The 27,198-nt window shown below is 35.8% G+C and overlaps 1 protein-coding gene across 8 annotated transcripts in view; it reads right to left on the bottom strand.

The window, feature by feature from the left end:
* The window catches only part of ATG2B (autophagy related 2B), an 84,674-nt gene that overhangs the window by 44,992 nt on the left and 12,484 nt on the right, over window positions 1-27,198 (bottom strand). For 6 of the 8 annotated variants that reach the window (XR_650090.3, XM_009212216.4, XM_003902245.4 and 3 more), the window contains 14 exons: window positions 22,972-23,134; window positions 21,018-21,170; window positions 20,440-20,542; window positions 19,033-19,195; window positions 17,147-17,326; window positions 10,046-10,142; window positions 9,336-9,521; window positions 8,156-8,310; window positions 7,959-8,064; window positions 6,967-7,228; window positions 4,883-5,033; window positions 4,065-4,157; window positions 3,742-3,930; window positions 697-970 (listed from right to left, as the gene is read on the bottom strand). Coding sequence is in view for 7 of the 8 variants with exons in the window: in XM_009212216.4 (XP_009210480.2) it covers window positions 697-970; window positions 3,742-3,930; window positions 4,065-4,157; window positions 4,883-5,033; window positions 6,967-7,228; window positions 7,959-8,064; window positions 8,156-8,310; window positions 9,336-9,521; window positions 10,046-10,142; window positions 17,147-17,326; window positions 19,033-19,195; window positions 20,440-20,542; window positions 21,018-21,170; window positions 22,972-23,134 (2,275 nt within the window). In the remaining variant the exon portion in view is untranslated. The remainder of the gene's footprint in view (window positions 1-696; window positions 971-3,741; window positions 3,931-4,064; window positions 4,158-4,882; window positions 5,034-6,966; window positions 7,229-7,958; window positions 8,065-8,155; window positions 8,311-9,335; window positions 9,522-10,045; window positions 10,143-17,146; window positions 17,327-19,032; window positions 19,196-20,439; window positions 20,543-21,017; window positions 21,171-22,971; window positions 23,135-27,198) is intronic. The other 2 variants (XM_009212212.3, XM_021941541.2) reach the window with 2 other exon arrangements.

Genomic DNA, 27,198 nt, shown 5'->3' with positions numbered 1-27,198 from the left:
TAGGAACCACAGGCTAAAAGGTTTTCCAGGTCTTCATAGACTTGGTTCACTTTAAAGTTTTTATAAATTCCCTTCATTAACTGACAAAAACAAAGTAATACAGAAAAAATCAAAACAAGTTTTACAAATAAAAGTCACTAGCAATTAGTATAATGGTTGAAAGCTCAAGCTCAAGCACTGTCAGACTTGGGTTCAAATCTTGATTCTGCCATTGACTACAATATGATCTTGGTAGACTTGCTTCTAAGTCCACAGACTGTTTCATCTATTAAATTATAAAAATAATTGGAAAAATAAACATATGGTGATTACGATGACTAAAAAAAAACAAGACAATGTGTATCAAGTGCTTAGCATAATATCTAACATACAGTGACACTCAACAAGTTCTGTTATCAGTCCTACAATAAATAAATGAGAGGTGATAATAAAAATGTAGGCTAAAGTACTATATTCTCCTGCAGTAAACAGGAATTTTAACAAAGGGAATGAATCATCATCCTTGGTTTTTTAAAAATTACCTATATCATATATTTGTATACAATACTAGAAAGACATTGTTGCTCTTGATTTTTTTAACATAATGTGCTTTAATTTTACTATATTTTGGGGCTGTCAGATACTTTTGTGATGTAAGTTTCAGTAGCAGTTGTTTGTTATCTAGTATGGTTCTTTTACAGACACATTCAATCTTACCAATTAGTTCTCTAAAGGTAAGTTCCAATTTAATTTGTTCTGGGGTTGATCCTCCTATAAATTCAGTCTTAAATTCTAGATCTGTGAAGGCTAAATAAAGGATCTCCTTCTGAAGTGACTTCTTAAACCATGGTCCCCTTTCTTGATCGGATCGAAGATCAGGTATTGGGAAGCGAACAGAAAGGTTTAATGCTGGTGTGGCAACTTGCACTGATATTCGACAATTTGCAGGACTATGTGAATCATCTAAAAACACTTCAGTGAAAGCCTTGTGCTAAAACACAAAACATCAAAAATAAGCCAAAATATTAAATTAAGTACATGAACATAAATGACACAGTATTCAACATTACAATATATATAATCACTATCTCCCCATTTGGTATAATGCATTAAAAGTCAATTCAAATTACCATATTAATTTAGTGTAAAAACAAATTTATAATGCAACAACTATTGGCAAAAGTGAAAACTACTGGCAAAAGTTAAACTCTGAAATAAAAAATCAAATTAAAAACTGAGCCAAAGTGAAGACAAAGGCACTACAGATTAATATTTATCTTACTATAAATTTATAAATACTGTGTAAAGTAGCCTACCAACAAATTCAATATGGTTAAAATCACTATAGTGTCCAACATTCAGTTTGAAAGACTTTTCTACCAATATATGACTTTAAAGACTCAATGTGAAATCAGATGAATTATGCCAAATACAATCTCTGACTCAACTTTGTACTTCTAAGATAAAACCCAGAGGCTGGCACGTCACAGGTTCTAAATAAATATTCACTAAATGATGCACCCTGAGCTCCTATCCAATCCAAGGGCATGATCTCATCAAATGGCTCTATGAGACCAAGATATATGCACCATTTACCCAAAGCCACCTTACAATAGAAGGGTCAAAGAACATGCCATTCAAAAAGAAATCTATTTCTATTTTTTCTCTAAAATATATTGAAACTTAAAAAGCTTTATTCCACTCTAGGTTGTAACACTCCTCAGTTTCTTCAATCCATTTCTAACCTCCATGATTAGAAAATTCCCTTCATATGCTAGATGTACAAATCTTGTGTGTGTGTTTTTTTAACTTCTTAATTCTTTTTTATTTATTTATTTATTTATTTATTATTATTATTATACTTTAAGTTGTAGGGTACATGTGCATAACGTGCGGGTTTGTTACATATGTATACTTGTGCCATGTTGGTGTGCTGCACCCATCAACTCGTCATTTACATCAGGTATAACTCCCAAAGCAATCCCTCCCCCCTCCCCCCTCCCCATGATAGGCCCCGGCGTGTGATGTTCCCCTTCCTGAGTCCAAGTGATCTCATTGTTCAGTTCCCACCTATGAGTGAGAACATGCGGTGTTTGGTTTTCTGTTCTTGTGATAGTTTGCTAAGAATGATGGTTTCCAGCTGCATCCATGTCCCTACAAAGGACAAACAGGTCTTGCTGTATCACCCAGCTGGTCTCAAACTCCTGGGCTCAAGCAATCCTCCTGCCTCAGCCTCCTGAGTTGCTGGGACTATGGGTGCAAGCCACCACACTCATCTAGACTTGGATTTTTAACAAATCTATTCTAACTCTTCCCCACTTGATTTGCTAATATTAACCACCACTCTCAGGCAAAAATAACCCAACAGATTAAACCATCATCCGATTGCATATACAGTTAACAGCTAATACAGAGACTACCCCACAGAAACTAAAATAACTAGCAATTGATAACAGTAACAAATAAAGAATGCCCAGCCTGAGCAACATAGGGAGACAAAAAACAAAAACTTAACTGGGTGGCACATGCATGTAGCCCCAACTATTTGGGGGGCTGAGGTAGAAGGATCGCTTAAGCCAAGGGGGTCAAGGCTGAAGTGAGCCGATACCGTACCACAGCACTGCAGCCTGGGCAACAGATTTTTGTCACAATAATAATAATAATATTAATAAAGAATGCTAATTTGATGTGAATACTCAATACTAAGAGAAAAGCAAAGAAGTAGAAAAATAGAATATCTTTTTCGTTTTCTTTTTAACAAAGGTTGTCTCCATCTGATCCTGGTCCTCTGGCCCCAAAATTCCTAATAGACTTCTTGCAAACCTGACTGACTTAATTTGCTTAGAAAAGACCCCAGGCACCAGATCCAAGTAAAAGTGATATAATGTGATGTTCAATAGATTATTTGCAAAAGTATATCCCATATTGTTTGGGCTACATGTTTTAGGTAGTTCAAGTAATTTATCAAATATATAAATAGATAAAATTTTATGAAGACGTTATAATCACAGCTTATAAAAATTCAGATAGACATGGAAAAGTAACGAAAACCTAATTCCACTGTAACATAAGCAATGCTACTGACTGGCATATTTCCAGGCATTCTTTTTCTATACATCAATTTTATTTACACAGGTGTGACAAGTTTACATAAAGCAATATATTCTACTTTTTCATTTAATCCTTCTTGATGAGCCTTCTTCATGTTGCTATACCATCTTCATAACCATCATTTTATTTCTTTTTTTTTTTTGAGACAGAGTCTCACTCTGTCACCCAGGCTGAAGCCCAGTGATGCGATCTCACTGCAACCTCCGCCTCCTGGGTTCAAGCTATTCTCATGCCTCAGCCTCCTGAGTAGTTGAGATTACAGATGGGTGCCACCATGCCCAGCTAATTTTTGTATTTTTAGTAGAGACAGAGTTTCGCCATGTTGGCCAGGCTGGTCTCAAACTGGCCTCAAGTGATCCTCCCACCTCAGCCTCCCAAAGTGTTGAGATTACAGGCGTGAGCCGCCACACCCGGCCATAACCATCATTTTAAATGACCACATGACATTTCATTCAGTGTATATCAAAACTTATTTAGCTAGTCTACTATCAAGACATAACAGATGTCTCCTTTTTTTATTATTACAAATAATGCTGTTTTAACAATATATACTGTTTAATCTATTAAAAATACTTAAGTTCAGAAATTATCTCAATAACCCTATTAGCTAACCATAATTATGATTAGTATTTGCAGCTTTTGAATACTTACCAGACTAATATGCTTATTATATGAAGTATACATGTGGGATGCCATCATCTCTACTGTGGCAAGTTTCTGTGGTTGAAGCAAGGAATTTAACCTGTCCACAATACTGATATCCAGCTCACAACACACTGGATTTAATTTAATTTGCAATTCTGCCCTCTGAGGAACTGAACTAAGTCTTGCTTGATTACCCTTTAAAAAAAAAAAAGGGGGCATTAATCCAATCACTAAAAACTACTATAAAATTGGGTTAAAATCTTTAATTGTGACAAAATATATATCAGATGAAAATTTACAGGTGGCAACTATAGAAAAAGATCTCTTACCTGGGGCCCTCTATTCTCAGAATGCTTATAATGAAGCTGAAGACACACAGGGGAATGGGAACCAGTTTCTTCTTTGGAATGGAACGTTAAAAGCTTAAAAGCAAAGACGAAGATAAATTAAAGGTAAGATTAACCTACAATTAATCACATGAATTTACAGAGGTACCCATATAATAGTGAGAAAGGCTTTTTGAAGTCAGAAATCTGGTTTTAAGTTTCATTTTTGTCACTTATTAGCAATGTGAACCTTAGACAAGTTAGTTAACTTCTGTGATATCTCATGGTAAAATGTAAGCGAGGATTCAAATAAATTCATTTCCAACAAAGTGTTGTTGAAATAAAACAGTATAGGGTCAAAGTAACAGCAATGAATGTAACTTTGACAGTTTTCTAAAGTTTCTTTAGGTCACACATTTACATTAGGGAAAATACCAGAATAATGGTAAATGAACACAAAACATTTAACTTGTCTTGAACAGTGCTTAGCACACAGCAGACATTCAATAACTATTTGTTCAATAATCAAATTCTTCTGAAATGAAGAGTGCTTTGAACATGAGTGAAATGAAGTCATTTCTCTCATAACCCACCTGTCACTCCTAAGCAAGTCAACTCTAAAATTCTAACAGATCCTTATAACGATGCTGAGTGACATTCTTAAAAATGTTTCAATAGAACACAAACGCAAAAAGAAAATGACAATATTCCTCCTATATGACTTTCTATACATTTTTAAAGAAAATCACTGACTCATACAATTATTAAAAAGCAAGACAGATTTAAAAAATAATCTTAAAGAAAAAGTATTCAACATTTACCTCTGTATAGTGAGGAGGAACAGAATGAAAATCAGTTGGAAATAGGCACTCCAAAAATTCCATTTGCCCAATGGACATATCAGTACTAAAATATCGGGAAGCTGATCTTTGTCTTTGTTCATAGGATACTTTAATGCCAGTACCTATAAATCTATTATAAAAAATGCACCATTTAAGATTATTCATATACTTCTAGATTAAACAATGTGCAAGTAGACAAAGAATAGAACAAAGTGTTAACATATAACAATTATCCACCTAGTCTGACAAGTTCAAGTTGTTATCAATAATTAATACTCCTAAGGAAATTAACCAGAAAGATTGCTTCAAATTTCCCTTTCCTTAAGATAAAAAATCAGTTCTGTTGATGGAAGATTTTTCAGGATCTATTTATTTCTCAACACTGCCCTTCCTCTTCCACATTTAAAAATTTACATTGCAAAGATAAAATCTTTCAGATCTGTAAAATATATAAAATAGTTTCTTAAAGTTACCTAAAAACATCACGCAATATTTCAAAAACTTTAGTCAGTGAGGCCCAAATGAGGTCTACCTCTATTTTCTGTTGCTTCTGTTATATTTTCCTACTGGCAGATATTTGAAACCTTGTCAAAAATGGGGGGAAAAAAAAAAGTCCAGGCACACTGGCTCATGCCTGTAATCCCAGCACTTTAGGAGGCCAAGGTGGGCGGATCACCTAAGCTCAGGAGTTCGAGACCAGCCTGGCCAATATAGTGAAACCCTGTCTCTATTAAAAATACAAGAATTAGCTGGGGGTGGGTTGCATGCCTGCAGTCCCGCTACTTAGGAGGTTGAGGCACGAGAATCGCTTGAACCCAGGAGGCAGAGGTTGCAGTGAACTGAGACTGCACCACTACACTCTAGCCTGGACAACAGGGCAAAAGACTATCTCAAAAAAAAAAAAAAGAAACAAAAAGAAGGGGTAGAAGAAAACAAAATGTTTTTACAGTTTGATTACAAATACTGTAATCCTAAACTGTAAAGTTTTTCTTGTATTAGGTGTAACACTACTTTTCATATCAATTTTCATACTTCAAAAAAGTTAAAAAGATTAAATAAAAGCCCAAAGTATTTTTTTAAAATACTAATATATATGATATGTTTAAACCACTGTATAAGACATCATTCAACAATTTATAGATCACCTTCACATTAAAATAAACAGAGTTTGCTCATTAACAATACTAAAGGCCAGGCGCGGCGGCTCACGCCTGTAATCTCAGCACTTTGGGAGGCCAAGGCAGGTGGATCACTTGAGGTCAGGAGTTCGAGATGAGCCTGGCCAACATGGTGAGTCTTAATAGAGATGGTGAAACCCTATCTCCACTAAAATACAAAAACTATCCAGCTACTCGGGAGGCTGGACCTGACAGGCAGAAGTTGCAGTGAGCCAAGATTGTGCCACTGCACTCCAGCCTGGGCGATGGAGTGAGATTCTGTCTCAAAACAAAAAACAATAAAACAAACAAACAAAAAAAACTATATTACAAATTCAATTATCTCTTCATCTATTGACTCAATCCATGAAAGGATCACTCACTGGCTATTTGGATAGCTTTGATTTTTCTTAAGCAGAAGTTGAAACGTAGCATTCAAGTTCACTATCAGCCTTGGTAATGTTTCCCACCCTATGGCCAGTGGCATATGGATCAGTTCCAACAGTATTTTTTTATTTTTCATCACCATTGCCATCTCTGCTAATGCCAGTGATAATAAAAACTGTTTTCACAATTGCAGCGGTGTCAGTAGGGATGATGGCAGAATGTGGTTAAAAAAAAGTTGACAAGAGCTGGGCAGGGTGCTAAAGAGATCACTTAGAAAACTCCTGTTATCTAGATCTGTTATTTCGCATGCCAAATAACCTGAATGAAAGATTCTACAATAAACATCTTTGCAGCATTGCAAGAAAACTTCACTCATTCCATTCATTTACAAATAAAGTGTGAATTAGAAAAACAAATGCAGATAGGCAGATACAAAAGTCCACATGTGGTTCTTTTTCAAGGATTATTAGCACATGTGTGGAAGTTTAAAGGATCATTAATACATATGTGAGAGTTTACCTAAGGTGATCATGTGAGCAAGCTTCTGCAAACACTGCTCGGAAAGACTTAAAATCTTCTGTTGAAAACCTTGCTGGATCAATCTTTTCTATACAAGTAAAGAAAGCTACTGCCATAGGTGTCAATGGATTAAGGTTCAATGACGTCTCAGGTGGAGATAAAGGATCAATGTGAAGCACAGAGACTGAAAAAGTTCCCACAGCTAGTCTAAAAATAAGTTCAGGCCTGGATTCATCCACTGAAACAGATCTAGATGGGAGAGCTGAAATACAAGGATTAAAATTATATACATAAAATTTAACACATAAAACTATTATATCAAAATTATAAAACATATACTCATTTATTAGCTTTAAAAAAGATGACCATACAATAGTTTGAATGATACTAAACAATTGATGTAAGTAAAACCAACTGCTATCTTGCTGCATCTTATATCTAAGATTTTTGTACTGAAGTACAAGAGTACATGACAACAGTAAATGTACAAATCAAGCTTTTACATTAATAAAAACATACTGGAAAACTCAAGATTTTCCAGTATGCTCACCAAGTTTTCCTTTAAGCCTTGGGTGTATATCAACTAAATTTGGTCAAATTTTCCTTTAAGCCTTGGGTGTATATCAATTAAATTTGGCAGAAAAGAAACCTGAGGTTCTCTTTCAAGGAAAATGTAAACAGTGAAACAAAAATCACATGATTGATTGAGGGTCCTAAACTGCAATAATAATATGAAACTTAACAGTGTAGTTTTAACTAAAAATATTTAAGTATTTAAATACACAAAGAATACAATAAATGAGCAATTATTCTAAAACACTTCACAGTGAATTGTTTAACAATGGTTCATTTTTGCTTTCTCAACTTTGTAAATGGCCAAGACCAGAAAAAAAAAAGAAAAAAGAAAAAAAAAAAAAGAAAGAAAAGCACCAGTAGAATGGCATTTTAAAAATTCCAGCAGAAACTAACAACAAATGTCTATTTTTACTTACATGTCTTCTGTAAAGATGTTGGGTGAACTAGGTTGGATGGAAATGTTGACCCTCTTACTGGCTGTTCTTTATGATGATCAAGGAACTCTCCCCAAGTGGGCTGAAGCTATAAAAGATTTTTTTAAAGCACATGAATGAAGTGTAGAATTTTAGAAGCAACTTTTCAAGACCAGAAGAAAAATTAAGTAATACTTTACCACAGTAGCACTTAATGGAGATCCTGCTGGGGTATTTGTATATGTACTAGTTAATGATAACTCAAGGTCCACGTTTGGGGGGTCCCCAAGGGGTGGAAGAGAAGAGAGACTATGAGACATGTCCATATCAGCCATGGAGAAGAATACTTCTTCTTCTAGAGAGAATTAAACTATGTCACTTGTATTGTAATTCCACCAATTCAAGTCTTTTAAGTAAGTTAATATACGTTAATACAATCCTCTTCCTTCAGATTATGTGAGATATAGCGATGTCCCAAATTTTATGTTACTTCCAGTGGAGTAATTTATTTGAATCCAAAATATTAATGGCATAGTAAAAACTCAATATAAATTAATGAAAAAGGAAGCTATCCTACTGATGAATATGTTTTCTTTTGTTTTAAATATATAAATGTAGTATTACTTGGTATATTTTTAATGTGATATGCCAGTTTAGGAATTAAAATCAGATTTTAAAATAGTATAAATATATTGCAACCTCTAGTTTCATCTGGATACAGTTACTTCTTTTATTCAGAGCCAAAAACATTACTCGGAATTCCATTTACATTTCAGTTTCTTCTTTTGGGATTGTTTTACCCTCATGCAAATGAAGTTTATTATGGCCAAAATTTTTTTAGCAGGCTTTGATTTCTCATTTTGTCCAGCATTCCATACTTAAATTGATTCATATTATTTATGTTATTAGCACTTATACATTGTGAAACACCTATAAATGTAAAGTAAGCTGGGTAGAGATTATTATTTACATATAACTGATGGAAAGATCAAGAAAGGAAAGTTTCCTTATCAAACTTTAGTAGTTTAGTAGTTTCTTAATCTATAAATCATTACATGAGCACATAATAATTTGACAAAATATATAGCTACCTACTTTTTCACACAAATTTACATTTTTGTAAATTGGTTTTCCTTAGACTAAATCATTTACAAAACAAAACTATACAATCAAAATCAAAAAAATATACTAGAGCACCCATGTGCTGGTGCATTACTATAATGTTGTGATTAATTATAAATGAAAAGTTGTGGATTTCTTACAATGTGGATATTTTTGTTCTTTCATTCCTAAACTTCTGTTCACAGCAGCCAAAATTAAGTGTAATTGTATCCATGATTATAATATATGATTCTGGTGTCAACTGTTTGAGTTGCTTACCACGGCTAGAAGGTGTACGAGCTGTTTCTGTCTCATAAAAGCTTTGCTCTGAAGATACACCCACAGAGAGGGAATCTTTTCTCAAATAATACCGGTTTAATTCCATCTGAATTCGATACTCGTCTTCCTGCTGCATGGGTCGATTTTTCCTATCTTTATTAGCTAACCCTATTTGGCTAGAATTTTCTACAAGCATACAAAAGGAAACCAAAACAGTAATTAAATTTGGAGTTAATTAAGCATTTCTTTCCCAAAACCCATTTATGGAACAACAATGGGACCTGAACACCACAGTGCAAAACTACTGCTATTTAATGAGTCAGAGCTCTAAGCAATAGGTTTAAGCAACTAGTCAGGAATCCCAAAATCTTATCTCTGATAGATAGAAGCCATTGAAAATATTTTAAAATGTGCACAACTTACTGTGTTCAAGAATTATACTTTCTTGGTTGTATGAAGTACTATCCCCAACCAAAGAACTCAGAACAATTTTAGAAAAGTTAAGAATGTGACACACATAATCTGAATGTTCCACGGTAACACAATTCAAAATACCAAATCAAATTTAACTACTTAAGATTCTTACTTGCTTCTTTCAATTCACATATCAAAAATAAGAGACTTTCCTACATGTACATACATTACATATTTTAAAGTTTTTTAAAATTTAAAAAAGTAACAAGTATATATAATAACAGAATTATACTTGCCTGGTCCAGCAATAGCCGCCAACATATCCAAAAGCAAGTGCACCTGTCTCGGTGACAGGAGTAAATGAATAGAGTCTATCTGTCCATCAACATCCAACTTAAGGGAAAAAAAAAAAAAAAACTATTCAGGAGGAGTATTCTTTATAACACCTTATCACCATAAAGGTCAGTATATTTTAGTGAACTGAGATGAATACTGAGTCTTTAGTCTTGGAGTCCTTCATCTGAGATTCTCTCTACTAATTCACACCATCTAAATGAAAAGATTTAGAGGCCACCAAACTATTATTCTAAAAGGAAAAATCCTCCTGAGAAATTCCATGCTGACAAGTCCAATGTTATACTTTTTGTCTCTTCAAGTCTTGAGTACTTAAAGTATTTGAGGAGGACTTAAGACATAGTCTCCAAGGATGAATATTAAGGTAGCAATAGTACAGTATTCATTGACTTTCAAAAGACTAAAATCATAATCCTTAAAGTCTGATTCACATCAAGAACAAATAAAGTTGGCTTTCTTAAGTACGCTATCAATCATACTCTAGCACAGCATGTAAGGACCTTCTCCACCAACACTGTGCCCTCCCAGTACCTCCTGTGGTCCACAAAGCCTGCTCTGCATGTAAGGGGAAGCCAGTACAGAAATGTGGATAGAAGATGGTGCTTATGTAGACTTCCTTTCTCTTTTCCAACTCTTTGCCCACTTTTCCATCTAGAAATAAAAGCTCCATCCCACTCTCCTGATGATTCCTGAATACTCTGACAAAAGCAATTACTCTATTATCTATATCACATTCTAAAAAGCAGAATATCCTTGCCTTACTTTTCATTCGCCTCCTGTTAACATTGACTCCTATTATTTTTATGTCATTTGCAACTGAAAAATAATAGAATTAACAAAACACTCATATCTAGAAAATCACTTCTTCCCCAGGAGGAAAAGGGATTCCTTCTGATTCTAAAAAATAAATAAATAAATAAACTACATAATGATTGAGAAATTTCTATGACCTAAGAAGACATTATCCAGTAAAATTAATCATTATTATCACATTTTGTTTTTTAGCATTGGGGTACCATGCTAAGTGCTTTTATATATATTTCCTCTAATTCTCATTTCTGTTCCTGTTTTACAGGTGAAGAAATTAGCTGACAAAGATTCAGTGAATTGCACAAGGCCACGTAGCAGATCCAGACCTGGATTTTCAGCTAGGCTGATCTGGAGGGAAGGCCCTCACTCCTTCCAATGGCATGGCTCCCCTGTTCTACCCACAGACAGCTTATTTTACAGGGCACCTTCCTGACTACTGACATCCCAAGCCATGAGCCAACCTAAGGCTGAGAGGAGAAAATGTGTTTCTAATTACGTGCCAAATTTAAAAATTGTTTTATAATTTCACAATTGTTGTACTGAAAGCACAATCTCTGACTTTCATTAGAATGGACAATCAAGAGTTTCATTTCTAATTCATTGAAACTAAAATTTTCATAGAAATATTTCATTATTTGTACATTCTGAGTTCGGCATAAAAAGAACAAAGTACTTATTACTTTCTTTTGGAAACATAAAAGAACATAACTAAGAAACAAATCTCAACTCAATGTAACATAGTAACTGAAACAAAACATCTCTAAATTCAATATGGGCAGTCTCCAATTTTCATACAAATGCATTCCTAAAAACATAGGCTAAAACCGAATATATGAAACATAGACTTACACACTACTCAAGGGAATACTATTCTGAGAACTTAAAAAAAAAAAAACCATGAAATGTTTCATAATATTTCGAATCTGCAGTTGAAAGAGTTAAGTCTAACGTACATCAGAAACAGATTAAAGATCTGATGTTTTCAGCACCCCTAATTAATGCCATCCTTATCTACACTACATTTTATGAGATCTATGTTCTTCAATACTAAAATCCAGAATTTGTCTTTTTCCACTTAGCATCATTTGCATTAAATAAAAACAAGTTATACTCAAATATATAAGTCATTATACAAAAATTACTCTATAGGAAAAGATAGTACCTCTAAATATTAAATACTGGCTGGCACACAATGCCACTATGCAATTTTTCCAGATGTTCATTTGTCACCTAATACACAGAACTCTAAAAGTAACATATATTTATACATTCGTATAAATGCATACGTAATGTTCTATTATAAAAGACATTTGTACAAATCGACACATGTGCAAAAGTTTGGGTTTACATAAATATAAAATTATACAAATATGGAGGACTATATATAATTAACCAAAACAGAACTAAAAAGTTATTATTATGCTTCCTCCTTCTTACAGACATGGCAAATGCATTCCCCAGAGACATAAGCATATTATTAGTATTAGTTTCCCAAGGATGTTATCACAGCAGAGGATTCCCTGTAGAGTTTACATAACCCTTTGACTATCTGTTCTGCTAACAATCCCAACATGTTACTTATAAAGGGCCTTATGATATTGTGAAAGGATTTTGCACCATCTGAAGAAGGACACAGCAGTAAACAAAAGGGGCCTGAGTAATCAGTAATAGGTGTGTCTTCATTCTAACTACTTTCCTCCTCCTCCAACTCTAGTCAGAGGTTCCAATCCAAGGAGGGATTTGCGGAGATACTTCAATCCTCTGAAAAATCGTTTTATGTATATTGACATGTACTTAGTGGCTTCCTCTTCCATGTCCCCATAGCAATTTCCATATCCCTTACTGTATCTTCTACCAAGGTAGATTGTATTCCACTCATCTTTGCATCTGTCCCAAGAACTTGGACAGGTAAGTGGCTGGCATATGGTAGTCACTTGAACATCTACAACTAGGGAGATCAGTACATAAACAAATGAATAAATCCTGGTATCTTCTTAATTAAAACATTTTATACAGATTATATAGAAAATTTGTTTTCAAGGTGTGAAAATAATGCTTGACAAATACATTTTTAGCTAAGTAAATGCAAATTTCCTGGTTCTCCATAAGACTGATCAATATGATTCCCTAAGACATAAATACGTTGTATTCATACAGTGTCTTTATACAGTGTCAAAGCTATGAGAAGGAGAACCCTCATATGCTGTTGGTGGGAATGTAAATTAGTACAACCACTATCGAGAACAGTATGAAGGTTCCTCAGAAAACTAAAAATATGCTTTTGTATGCTTTGTCAAAGATCAGTTAGTTGTACACATTTGGTTTTATTTCTGGGTTCTCTATTCTGTTCCATTGGACTAAGTGCCTATTTTAATACCAGCACCATGCTGTTTTGCTAACTACAGCCTTGTAGTATAATTTAAAGTCCAGTAATGTGATAACTCCAGATTTGTTCTTTTTGTTTAGTATTGTTTCGGCTGTGTGGGCTCTTCTCTGGTTCCATATGAATTTTAGGGTTGTTTTTTCTAGTTCTGTGAAAAATGACAGTATTTTGAATTACACTGAATACGTGGATTGTTGTGGGTAGTATGGTCATTTTCACAATATGCATTATTTCCATCCATGAGCATGGGATGTGTTTCCATTTGTTTGTGTCATCTATTCTTTCAGCAGTGTTTTGTAGTTTTCCTTGTAGAGAGATTTCAGCTCCTTGGTTAAGTATATGCCTAGGTATTTTATTTTATTTATTTATTTATTTTGCAGCTGTTGTAAAGGGGACTGAGTTCTTGATTTGATTCTTAGCTCGGTCATTGTTGCTGTATAGCACTGCCACTGATTCGTGTACATTGATTTTGTAACCTGGGAGTTTACTGAATTCATTGATCAGATCTAAGAGCCTTTTGGATGAATCTTCAGGGTTGTCTAGGTATATGATCACAGCATCAGTGAACAGCTATAGTCAGACTTCCTCTTTTCCAATTTGGATGTCCTTTATTTCTTTCTCTTGCCTGACTGCTCTGGCTAGGACTTCCAGTACTATGTTGAATAGAAGTGGTGAAAGTGGGCATCCTTGTCTTGTTTCAGTTCTCAGGTGGAATGCTTTCAACTTTTCCCCATTCAGTATGATGTTGGTTGTAGGTTTGTTATATATGTCTTTTATTACTTTGAGGTAAGTCCCTTCTATGCCTATTTTGTTGAGGGTTTTTATCATAGAGGGATGCTGAATTTCATCAAATGCAAAACAATAAATTGTTTAAAAGACCCCCTATTCAATAAGTGATGCTGGGAAAACTGGCAAGCCACATGTAGAAGAATGAACCTGGATCCTCATCTCTCACCCTATACAAAAGTCAACTCAAGATGGACCAAAGATGTAAACCTAAGACTTGAAACTATAAAAATTCTAGAAGAAAACACTGGAAAAACTCTTCTGGACATTGGCTTAGACAAAAAATTCATGACTAAGACCCTAAAAATGAATGCAACAAAAACAAAAATAAATGGGACCTGATTAAATTAAAAAGCTTCTGCACAGCAAAAGAAATAATCGGCAGACTAAACAGACAACCTACAGAGTAGGAGAAAATATATGTAAACTATGCGTCCCGCAAAGGACTAATATCCAGAATCTACAAGGAGTTCAAACAAATCAGCAAGAAAAAATTATCCCATCCAAAAGCTGGCAAGGGACATGATTATATATTTCTCAAAGAAGATACTTGAACAGCCAACAACGATGAAAAAATGCTCAACATCACTAATCATCAGGAAAATGCAAATTAAAAACACAATGAGCCGGGCGCGGTGGCTCAAGCCTGTAATCCCAGCACTTTGGGAGGCCGAGACGGGCGGATCACGAGGTCAGGAGATCGAGACCATCCTGGCTAACACAGTGAAACCCCGTCTCTACTAAAAAATACAAAAAACTAGCCGGGCGAGGTGGTGGGCGCCTGTAGTCCCAGCTACTCGGGAGGCTGAGGCAGGAGAATGGCGTAAACCCGGGAGGCGGAGCTTGCAGTGAGCTGAGATCCGGCCACTGCACTCCAGCCTGGGCGACAGAGTAAGACTCCGTCTCAAAAAAAAAAAAAAAAAAAACAAACAAACAAAAACACAATGAGATACCACCTTACTCCTGCAAGAACGGCCATAATTAAAAAGTCAAAAAACAATAGATGTTGGGATGGATGTCATAAAAAAGGAACACTGTTACACTGCTGGTAGGAATGTAAACTAGTACAACTACTATGGAAAGCGGTATGGAAATCCCTTAAAGAACTAAAAGTAGATCTACCATTCCAGCCAGCAATTCCACTGTGTGTGTGTGTGTGTGTGTGTGCACGCGTATACACATATATACACTATATATACACACCACGTACATATATACACAATATATATACACACCACGTACATATACACACCACATATATATATATACACCACACACAAATATATGTGTACATATATGTATACACATACACACACACAGTGAAATACTACTCAGCCATAAAAAGAAACAAAATAATGTCTTTTGCAGCAACTTGGATGGAACTGGAGGCCATTATGATAAGTTAAGGAACTCAGGAATGGAAAATCAAACACCATATGTTCTCACTTACAAGTGGGAGCTAAGTTATGAGAATGCAAAAACATACAGAGGTATATAATTGACTGTGGGGACTCAGGAAGAGGGGAGTTTAGGAGAGAGGTGAGGGATAACAGACAACATATTGAGTATACTGTACACTACTCAGGTGACAAGTACACTAAAATCTCAGAATTTACCACTAAAGAACTCACCTATGTAACCAAAACCATCTGTATCCCAAAAACTATTGAAATTTTTGAAAAAAGAAAACAAAGGGACAACAACAACGAAAACTAAAACTAGAACTTCCATATGATTCAGCAATTCCACATTAGGTATATACCCGCAAGAAAGGAAAGCAATATACCAAAGAGGTATCTGCACTGCCATGTTTACAGCACACTATTCACATAGTGTGATGTGTGTGAATATAGCCAAAATATGGACTCATTCTAAATATCCATCAACAGATGAATGCATAAAGAAAATGTGGTATATATGCACAATGGAATATTATTTAGCCATAAAAAATAATGGAGTCCTGTCATTTGTAACCACATGAATGGAACTAGAAGCCATTACGTTAAGTGACGTAAGTCAAGCACAAAGAGACAACGCATATTCTCACTCATAGGCAGGAGCTAAAAAAAGGGGATCTCATGAATATTCAGAGTAGACTGATGGTTACCAGAGGCTGGGAACAGTGGGGAAATGAAGGGAAAAAGAATATAAATATACTGATTATCACTTAACTTACACTTAAAAATAGTAAAGGTTCCCGGTGAGGTGGTTCATGCCTATAATCCCAACACTTTGGGAAGCTGAGCAAGAAGGACTGCTTCAGCCCAGAAGTTCGAGATCAGCCTCGGCAACATAGCGAGACCCTGTCTCTACAAAAAACATAATACAAAATTTAGCCAGGCATGGTGGCATGTGCCTGTAGCCCCAGCCACTTTCGAGGCTGAGGCGGGAGGGTTGTTTGAGCCCAGGAGGCTGAGGCTGCAGTGAGCCAAGATCTTGTCACTGCACTCCAGCCTGGGCAACAGAGGGAAACCTCATCTCAAAAAGAAAAAGTAGAGATGATATATAATATAGGTTTATTTTGTGTCAAAACTTTTTAAAGCTATGAGACAATGGGAAAAGTCTCTCTTTTCACAAATATTACACAACTATATAAAAATGGTCATTCTGTTCAAAATAGATGGGTAGATATTTTTACATATATATAATTTTAAAACATCTTCTACAGAATTCCTGCTCGCCAAATCTCTTTTCCTTTAAACTTAATTTTATGACAATAGAAAGAATTTTTTTAATAAATTCCTAGTCATCTGAACAAATGAAATTATGCCTAATACCAAAAAGAGAGGTTTCTCGGTTTCGAATTGTCGGAATAGGGGAGAGTGAGTGTAGAAGGCAGCTCTTTGTAACACCTGAGCTGCAACAGTAGGGCAAAGGCAGTCCTCACGTAAATTTTGTGACCTAGGATAGAAGCATCAACGGAGAGTAAAAATGCTAACTCAGTGACAGCGGTACACTAGAGACAGGATAATCTGCAGTGATCAATCAGTGAATCACTGCATAGAATAAAGAATACTTGTACTTTTATTTTGGTTTTACTATAGAAAGTGAAACAAACACTGACCTTAGCTCCAGGAAGTACTTCATTCTGTTTCAACGTGAGACTCAATTCCAACCTACCAATCAACCCTCCAATCTGCACTGGGTCAGAGGGTGCTATCTCTGGTAAATTTCTAGTTAACTGTGGGTGTGGCTCATAAACAATTTTGGGGTTCCAGCTAGGTGACAGCTTTGGCTCAGTTTCCTACAATAAAGTGACAAAAATAATTATTTAAAATACTTTATATAAATAAAATGAAACGTAAAATATAAATGTCAACTTAAGAAGAATAAAATATTAGACATGTAAAACTGTATGATGTTACAATGGACAAACCAGTATCTTATAGCTAAAAGGAAACACAGTAATATGTTAGCAGTCCACTGGTAATAAAAGCAAATCATGAAAAAGGACTTCATGAAAAAAAGCACAGTATCTCTTCAAGTTACAGCAGTAAGAAAACCTAATGGGCACTGTATAATTAAGAAAATCTGATTTGTAAAACAACATGAAAGGCAAATTATAGAGTGACTGACTTATAAAAAGACTTTCCTCTCGGAAGGGATTTAACAGAGTTCCTTAATTATAAAGCTTTTTAAAGACATGATTTGTAGAATAAAGTTTCATCAATACAGTCACTATGTAAGGTAAATTTGAACACTGCTTAATTTCCAGTTTTTATTGAAAAAAAAGATAGATGTTAATATAGGCTAAACATCTCTAAACCAAAAACTCAAAATCCAAAATGCTCCAAAATCCAAAAGTTTTTGCATGCCAACATGACACTACCACAAGGTCAGGAAAATACACCGGACCTCACATGATGAGTTGCAGTCAAATATTTGTTTCTTTTTTTTTTTTTTTTTTTTTTTTTGAGACGGAGTCTCGCTCTGTCGCCCAGGCTGGAGTGCAGTGGTCGGATCTCAGCTCACTACAAGCTCTGCCTCCCGGGTTCCCGCCATTCTCCTGCCTCAGCCTCCCGAGTAGCTGGGACTACAGGCGCCCGCCACCTCGCCCGGCTAGTTTTTTTTTGTATTTTTTAGTAGAGACGGGGTTTCACCGTGTTAGCCAGGATGGTCTTGATCTCCTGACCTCGTGATCCGCCCATCTCGGCCTCCCAAAGTGCTGGGATTACAGGCTTGAGCCACTGCGCCCGGCCAAATATTTGTTTCATGCACAAAATTATTGAAAATATTTTATAAAATTACCTTCAGGTTATGTGTATAAGGCATATATGAAACATAAATGGGTCAGATGTGGTGGCTCATGCCTGTAATCCCAGCACTTTGGGAGGCCAAGGCAGGTGGTCAGGGGTTCGAGACCAGCCTGGCCAACGTGGCAAAACCCCGTCTCTACTAAAAATACAAAAATTAGCCGGGCATGGTAGCACGTGCCTGTAATCCCAGCTACTCAGGAGGCTGAGATAGAAGAATCCCTTGAACCCAGGAGGCGAAGGCTGCAGTGAGCCGAGATTGCGCCACTGCACACCAGCCTGGGCGACAGGAGACTCTCTCCAAACAAACAAAAAAAAAACATAAATGAGTTTTGTATTTAGACTTGGGTCCCATCCCCAAGATATCTCATTATATCTATAAAAATATTCAAAAATCTGAAACACAGTTCCAGCATTTTGAATAAGGGATACTCAACTTCAACACCATTTCCCCCCAACATACAGTACCCAACATTTCTCTTTCAGACTAATATACAGCACACTGGTAGGAATATAAATATTAGTATTTTCAAATCTCTGAAATACATATTACCATTACTGAATATTTGCATTAAATCTCAAGACAGAGACTCATTCAGATATATTATATATCCTAACAAAATTTAATAGCCCCCATTTAAACCTTTCAAAAAATCTTTGATTATGGTTTTAGGGTTTTTTGTTTTGTTCTTCTTACCACTGGTGCAGTTGAACACACTGGGGAAGATTTTGCTGATGCAGAAAACTCATCCCAGAAGAGAGACACTCCAGAGAGCTGAAGTAACTTGTGAGCAAAAGCAGTGGGTTGATGCACATTAATTCCTGAGGATTCATCAGCAGTTTCATCACAGTATACAGTTCTGAAATTTTTTTTAAAAAAGCATTTACAAAAAGCTCCCAGAAAAACCTATTTACAATAAGAAACGCACATAGCTTTTTTAAGTTAAAGGGTTTTTTCAAGTGTTAGCACTTTTTAGAATATGCCTATAATGTGGGTCAGTCTCACCATGCTTTACTACCGTAAATATTTTCATGAAGAGGTCTTAACTCCAAAATGGTAACTTTATGAGGCTTAAATTGAGAGAAAAAAACTAACTCCCTAAAGTTAGTTTTAAGGAAAACAACTCCTGTACTCCCCCACAAAACATCTCTTGGTAACAGTGTGACAGCATTTGGCTCCAAGTCACAAAAGACATTTCTTGAATTCCTACATGTGACTAATTTTTAGTTTAAACAAAACACATAATGTGGTTCTAAACGCATGAGATTTTAGATTTTTAAAAATCTACTATTTAAGGCAATGGACCCTAATTCCAAAGATCTGCTAACAACAACTGTTTTACTAATAGGTGTTTTGTGAAAGACAGAAACCATAACACAGCTGCTTAAAATGCAGTAGAGACCCCCAGTAGATCCATGTACGAAGTGTCTCTGGTGCTCATGCAGTGTACGCGCTTCATCCTGCTCATTTCTGTTGGCAGTTCATACAGCATTAATACATGGGTGACCAGTTACTCCCTCAAATCAATGCTTAGGTGTATGTATGTAAATTAACTTTGCTTTACAGCTACGTATAAGGGCTTCAAGTGGGCATACACAAAAAACTAAAACCCATGTATTTATACTTTTTAAGTAAATATTGAGCGTATTGACCTTAACATAATCCTTACAGGATCCTCAAAATAGTGGCCTTAGCCTTTCTCACTAAAGCAGCACTTAGATTAAGCACAGCAAAACAAAAATGTCTTTCATGTTAATGAAATATGGCTAAATATTGCATTGTTAATATGAAAAAACTGAAACTTTCCCACAGGAATGCCTTAAATTTAGTAGCACTCAAATGCTTATTATTCTGATTTGCTATTAACTAAAACAGAATAACTTGCTTTAAATTCAACATGGTATTAGACATAATTATACCACAACTGGCACTTTCAAGTTTTCAATAATGGAATTAGAATTAAAACACAACTTGAAGAGCAGCACTATATTCTGAAATTATGCAATATTTTCATATCATTATCTCTAATCTCCAAAACCTCCCTGAAAATGTAATGTAAGAGTTACAATAGGGTCATTTATTTTCAGACATAAGAATTCTTACCTTTCTATTCGAATTTCAAGTGCAGTTCCAGTTTTGGAATTTTCTGGCACATGTTCAATTCTCAAAACAGTATCTATAAAAGTGACTTTTACTCTTCTTAGTACTAAAGTAAACAAGTAATTGTCAACATAAGAGACCACATATATACTAAATAAAAACCTCCAAATAAATAAATAAATACAAGTTTGATAAGAACTTTTGTTTACAAAATAAAGAAGCTGAATTTCTTTCCATTAAAATCTTTAAATCCTGAGTTTTATGATAAATATTTTGCCTTACTGAGCATTTAACCATGTTACATCTCAACAGATGCTTGGGACAATGACTAACACTATTTGTTGTATTCTAATCCATTCACTATGCAAGCGTAATAAATGGAGAAACTAAGGTACAAAAAAAAAACACCACACAATTAAATGGAATATCTAAAATACCTCCATTCTAAAGTTCTGAAGTGGGAACAGTAATTCTTTTAAAAATCCATTCCAATGGATTTGCCTTATACAAAGCTTATTACACGAAGGCACGAAACTACCAAATCAAATCTAAATTTTTTAAAATTCTCCGTAACACCAAACCTGTTTCAATGGTTTCAGCAAACTTTTCAAGTCCTTCAAAAGGCTGGGATCCTTCTCCTTGTTCATCTGTTAGTTTCTGGCTAAGACATTCTTTTGCCAATTGCATACTGCTGGTCATAAAACTTGACCAATACATAGGCTCAGAACCAGTTGCTGTGGAAAATATAAATTAATCCTAAATAATTTCTCAGAGTTATAACAATGCCAGTTCTTAAAATAACACATTTCAAATAGATAAATTCTTAATCCTTTAAGAGATTTTTAACATCATGGTATTACCCAGGTAAACAATATTCTAGAAAGTACTCTTGAGATTTAAATATCACCTTATAATAACCAAGAAGAAAAAAAAATCACAGAAAAAAGTCCAGAGAATGTGCTCTCATAACATGTTATATTTTACCAAATATCAATTCATGTATTCATTCAACAAATACTTAATGGGTATTCTACAGATGCATGGAACTGTTCTAAATATTATAAGCAGGGGTTGACAAACTTTTTCTGTAAAGGGTCAGACAGTAAATATTTTCTATTTTGTGGACCACATGATCTATATCACAACTTCTCAACTCTCATATCAGAGCACAAAACAGCCATTAAAGCAAATAAACAAATAAGCATGGCTGTGTTCCAATAAAACTTTATTAACAAAAACAGATGACAGGATCAATTTGGCCTACAGGTTACAGTTTGCTAACCCTGCTGTAGAAAGCAGAAAAAATAATAGTAAATTCTGCCCTCAGAGAACCTGCTGTATAAAGAAATAAGATACAATTAATAGACAACTATTGAATGTCAACAGAAAACATTATGAAAGCTAAAAGAAGAGATTAATTCTTTAGTTAATTCTTCCCTTCTAGCTGAGAAAATTAACAGGAAATGTGGCAGAAGTAGCAGATGATACAGGCTTTGGAAATTAGTATAAATGTAGATAAAATAAAAGAGCATCCTTGGAGGAAGAAGCGTATGAGATATGAAAAATCATTTCCAGATCTTCCCTCATGAGAAAATTCTCCCCACACCTCCCTACATTATTCAAAGCAAAGTGACAGAGATCGCAAGAATTATTGCCTTCCAAAATGGAATTTAAAAGACTTTCTAATGGAATGTTTTAAAGAGAAAAATATTTGAAAGTTTGCCTTCCCATAGAAAAATATTATATCCACTAATCATGGCTAAAAGATAGAATACTCTTGTAAATTAAATGCCAGATTACTAAAGATGATTTCCATGCATGCAGTATCAGTTTTCAAAATACAGAATTTCACTTTAACTCTACTAAATATAATTTAAACTTTCATGTTTTGGGCAGCACTTGGGATTATAATTCTATCATTGCATACCAACATATCTGTCACCTAGATTGTCAATTCTATCTAATTCTATCATGTTTTTCTATATTTATAAGTAGCTATTCTGCTATAAAGAAGAGCATTCCTTCTCCCTGTCCACCTTACATACTTATTTATCTGTATCAGTATCGTCCTAGAGATTTTTTTATTTCATGTGTTACAAACCATTACTGTCATCATTCTTTGTAATACTCAAATTTTCCCAAATTTGGCCAATGGAAGCCCCTTGACAACCAATCCTGTGTCCCTTTAACATTTCTCCATCAATCTTTGAACATTCTTCCTTGCTTTCTGGCACAATAATTTTGAATCTTTAAAACCCAAGTCTCATTTTAGATAACTGGTAACAAATAATTAAACAAACCAAATAATCTGTATACTAAAGTTTCTGTGAATAATCAGGGAAAGAAACAACTCTAAATGTGTAAACATGTACATTATACAAAGAGCCAAGTCATAATGTATTATCAATGGAAAATTTCACAAATACAAAGCAAAATAATAAATTAAATACTAAATTTAATGTAATCAGGCTACTTTCCCAGTCTCTGAAGAATAAAAATAGAAACACACAAAACAGAAACATACAACACACCAACCTGGGCGAGGTCTAGGCCGGAAGACCATTTCTAATCCTCTCACTTCTAGTGCACAATTATCCTGCAGCAAAGAGCCCCATGGAACTGACAGGGAAATTGACTGAATGAATCCTTCAGTGACTTCTAAGGGTGCATCTGCTGACTCCAAGATCTCATTGAGACACTAAGGAGAAAAAAACAGGTTCATTTTGAATCACAAGAACAAGAACACAACGTTGTGAACTTATTCAAAGGCGTCAAATATGCCCCCATATGTGTTAGGCACTAGGTAGAAAGAAAGCAGAGACTTCCACAAGTACAGGTAATGAAAGCAAAAATGGACAAGTGGGATCATACCAAGTTAAAAAGCTTCCGCACAGCAAAGGACACAATTAACAAAGTGAAGGGACAACTTGCAGAATGGCAGAAAATATTTGCAAACTCTGTATCTGACATGAGATTACTAATCAGAATATATAAGGAGCTCAAACAACTCTACAGGAAAAAAAATCTAATAATCCTACTAAGAAATGGGCAAACTATTTGAATAGACATTCCTCAAAAGAAGTCTACGTGCCATTTGTACACATACAAATGGCAAACAGGCATGTGAAAAGGTGTTTATTGATCATCAGAGAAACACAAATCAAAACTACAATGAGGCCAGAGGCGTGGCTCAAGCCTATGAAATCCAAGCACTTTGGGGAGGCCCAGAGCGAGGCGGATCAAGAAGGTCAGGAGGTCGAGACCATCCTGGCTAACGGTGAAACCGTCTCTACTAAAAATACAAAAAACTAGCCGGGCAGTGGTGAGCCTGTAGTCCCAGCTACTCGGGAGGCTGAGGCAGGAGAATGGCGTAAACCGGGGAGGCAGAGCTTGCAGTGAGGCGAGATCGGCCACTGCACTCCAGCCTGAAGTGAAGCGAGACTCCATCTCAAAAAAAAAAAAAAAAAAAAAACTACTATGAGATATCATCTCACCCCCGTTAAAATGGCTTCTATCCAAAAGACAGGCAAATACTAGAGAGAAGGTGGAGCAAAGGCAACCCTCATACACTGTTGGTGGAATTGTAAATTATTACAACCACTATGGAGAACAATTTGGAGGTTCCTCAAAAAAACTAAACATAGAACTACTATATGATTTGGCAATCCCACTGCTAGGTATAGCCCCAAAAAAAGAAATCAGTTTATTGAAGAGATATCCACACTCCCATGTTTATTGCAGCAATATTCACAATAGCCAAGATTTGGAAGCAACCTAAGTGTCCATTAACAGATTAACAGATAAAGAAAATGTGGTACATATACACAATGGAGTACAATTCAGCCATAAAAATGAATGAGATCCTGTCATTTGCAACAACCTGAATGGAACTAGAGGTCATTATGTTATATGAAATAAGCCAGGCACAGAAAAACAAACTTTGCATGTTCTCACTTACCTATGGAAGCTAAAAATTAAAACAATTGAACTCACAGCAATAGAGAGTAGAAGGACGGTTACCAGAGGCTGGGAAGGGTAGCAGGGTGGGGGGATGTTTAATGGGTACAAAAATATAGTTAAAACGAATAAGCCCAAGGGCCAGGCATGGTGGCTCACACTTATAATCCAGCACTTTGGGAGGCCGAGGCGTGCGGATCACCTGAGGTCAGGAGTTCGAGACCAGCCTGGCCAACATGGTGCAACCTCATCTCTACTAAAATTACAAAAATTAGACAGGCATGGTAGGACGTGCCTGTAATTCCAGGCACTTGGGAGGCTGAAACAGAAGAATCACTTGGACCCAGGAGGCGGAGGCTACAGTGAGCAGACATCACACCACTGCACTCCAGCCTGGGTGACAGGCGACTCCATCTCAAAAAAAAAAAAAAAAAAAATGAATGAATGAATGAATAAGATCTAGTAATTAATAGCACAACAAGGTGGCTACAGTCTATAATTTATTGTACATTTTTAAATAACTAAAAGAGCACAATTGAATTATATGTAACACAAAGGATAAATGCTTGAGGTGAGGCATACCCCTTTTACCCTGATGTAATTATTAGGCATTGTATGCCTGTGTCAAAATATCTCATGTACCCCATTTATATATACACCTACTATGTACCCACAAAAATTAAAAGTTAAAAATTAAAAAGAAAGCAGAGACCAAGATAAAGATGATCCCGGTCCTCACTAAGCTTACAAGATAGTATACTATGAAAGAGACAAGTAATTAAAGTGTGATGATTACATACAGAGGAAATACACTGTGCTATTTGAACACATAATAGAACCTAACCTGCAGATTCAAGGCAGCCCACCTGAAGGAGTGCTATTTTAAGCTGGGACCAAAGGACTAGAAGGAGTTAATCAGGCAAAATGGTCCAGGCAAAAACAAAGCATGTGGAAGGATTCAAAGAAAGCAGAAGTCAAGGAAATACACGCACATATATTTGATACACCACAGTATTTGAAAAAGAAAAGTTGCTTTAGGCTTTAGTGTGTCAGGGCGAAGACCCCGAGACAAGGCTATGTAGATAAGGAAGAGTAGGATCCAAAGAGCCTTGTAATGCATGTTAAAGAGTCTGAAATTTATCTCAAGGGTGATGTGAAGCCATTGAAGGGCTTTAAGCAAGGATGCCATGATGAGATTAAAACTTTGAGTGGGCCTCTTCAGCTGCCATGTACAGCATGAAGTGAAGATGCCAGCAGGAAGGTTGTTATGAGTAATAGAAGCTAGAGAGGTTGGTTTGGCACAGATAGCAACACTGAGGACAGTCAGAAGTGGATAAATTTTTGTAACATATTTAGGAAGTAGAATAATTAATTGGCATCATGAGGGATAAAGGAAAGGAAGAATTATGAATGACACTTAGGAGGCTGGCTTGGGCAATTGCTTAGACAGAGGTGTCATTTACTGAGATACAGAAACACAGGGAAGCAGGTTAGAGGGAAGATGAGAAGTTCAGTTCCAAAGCACACATTTAAGAAGACATCTAGGTACAGGTGCTAAGGACGAAGCTGGAGCTTCCTCCAGCTAGAGCTCAGGAGAGCCATCCGGGCTGGAGATACAAATTAACATTACAAACACACAGGATGGGTCAGGTATGGTGGCTCAAGCCTTTAACTCCAACACTGGGAAGCTGAGGTGGGAGGATCTTGAGCTGAGCAGTTTGAGACCAGCCTGGGCAACACGTCAAAACCCTGTCTCTACAAGAAATACAAAAATTAACTAGGCATAGCGGTGCATGCCTGTAATCCCAGTTACTCGAGAAGCCAAGGTGGGAGGAATGCTTAAGCCCAGGAGGCAGAGGTTATAGTGAGCCAAGACTGTGCCCCTACACTCCAGCCTGAGCAACTTAGTAAGACCCTGTCTCAAAAAAATAATAAAATAATAAACAAATGAGTAACTGAAGCCACAGCATGAGGAGAGAAATGTTTGGGAACTTTTATAGAGTAAAATGAGAGGAGGCTTAAGACAGAACTCATAGACACCAATATTTAAGAAAAGGGTTTTGAAAGAGGAGCATGCAGAAGAAACTAGAAAAAAGCAGAGAGGTAGAAGGAAAATTGAAAGAGGTTCATGTCCCAGAAAATCGTGGAAAAACAACATGACAGAGAAAAGTGGTCAAGCTCAACAAAAGCTAACAAGAAGTCAAAGATTTTTAAATGCCTACTGGACTCAAGTGATATTTAAAATACTGGTGATCCCATTAAAAGCAATTTCAGTGGCATCGTGGGGCAAACCAGACTACAACAGGAGACAGACAGAATGAACGTAAATGCAATTTTTTAAAGACAACTTACTTTTCAAATTAAAATAACAAATATTTATTAAATGCCAGCTTATATGTAAAGTGCTTCCTGCATGGTATATTGCATAGGGTAGTATTACAATTCTTTGTCGTATTACACCCTAGTGTTGAATAGTGAGACTTGGATCAGCTTGTTTTATTTTTGGAGATTACTACTTTAAAAGGCTTTCTTCATGCTGACATTTGTTTAATCCTAAAGACTTTCCCAGTAGTACATGGGCATGGATGGTTTTAAGGTATAAACATCCAGACATATTCTTTCCTAAAACCGACTGAGCAGACTACAGACAGTGGTGGCATTACGCTGGGTCTCCTGTCCCACAGTTCCTTGTACAATCTTCCTTCTCCCACTTAGCCAAAAAAGTCGTATTTTTCTCCCTTCAGAAATTCTCCCTTATGTACTGTCTAAGGTATAAAAACCTCCAGACAGGGCCAGCAGTACATT

This window comes from Papio anubis, chromosome 7, assembly GCF_008728515.1.
Source record: "Papio anubis isolate 15944 chromosome 7, Panubis1.0, whole genome shotgun sequence".
Taxonomy (NCBI): domain Eukaryota; kingdom Metazoa; phylum Chordata; class Mammalia; order Primates; family Cercopithecidae; genus Papio; species Papio anubis.
Note: the sequence above shows the minus strand (reverse complement) of the source record. Positions and strands in the feature narration are given on the sequence as shown.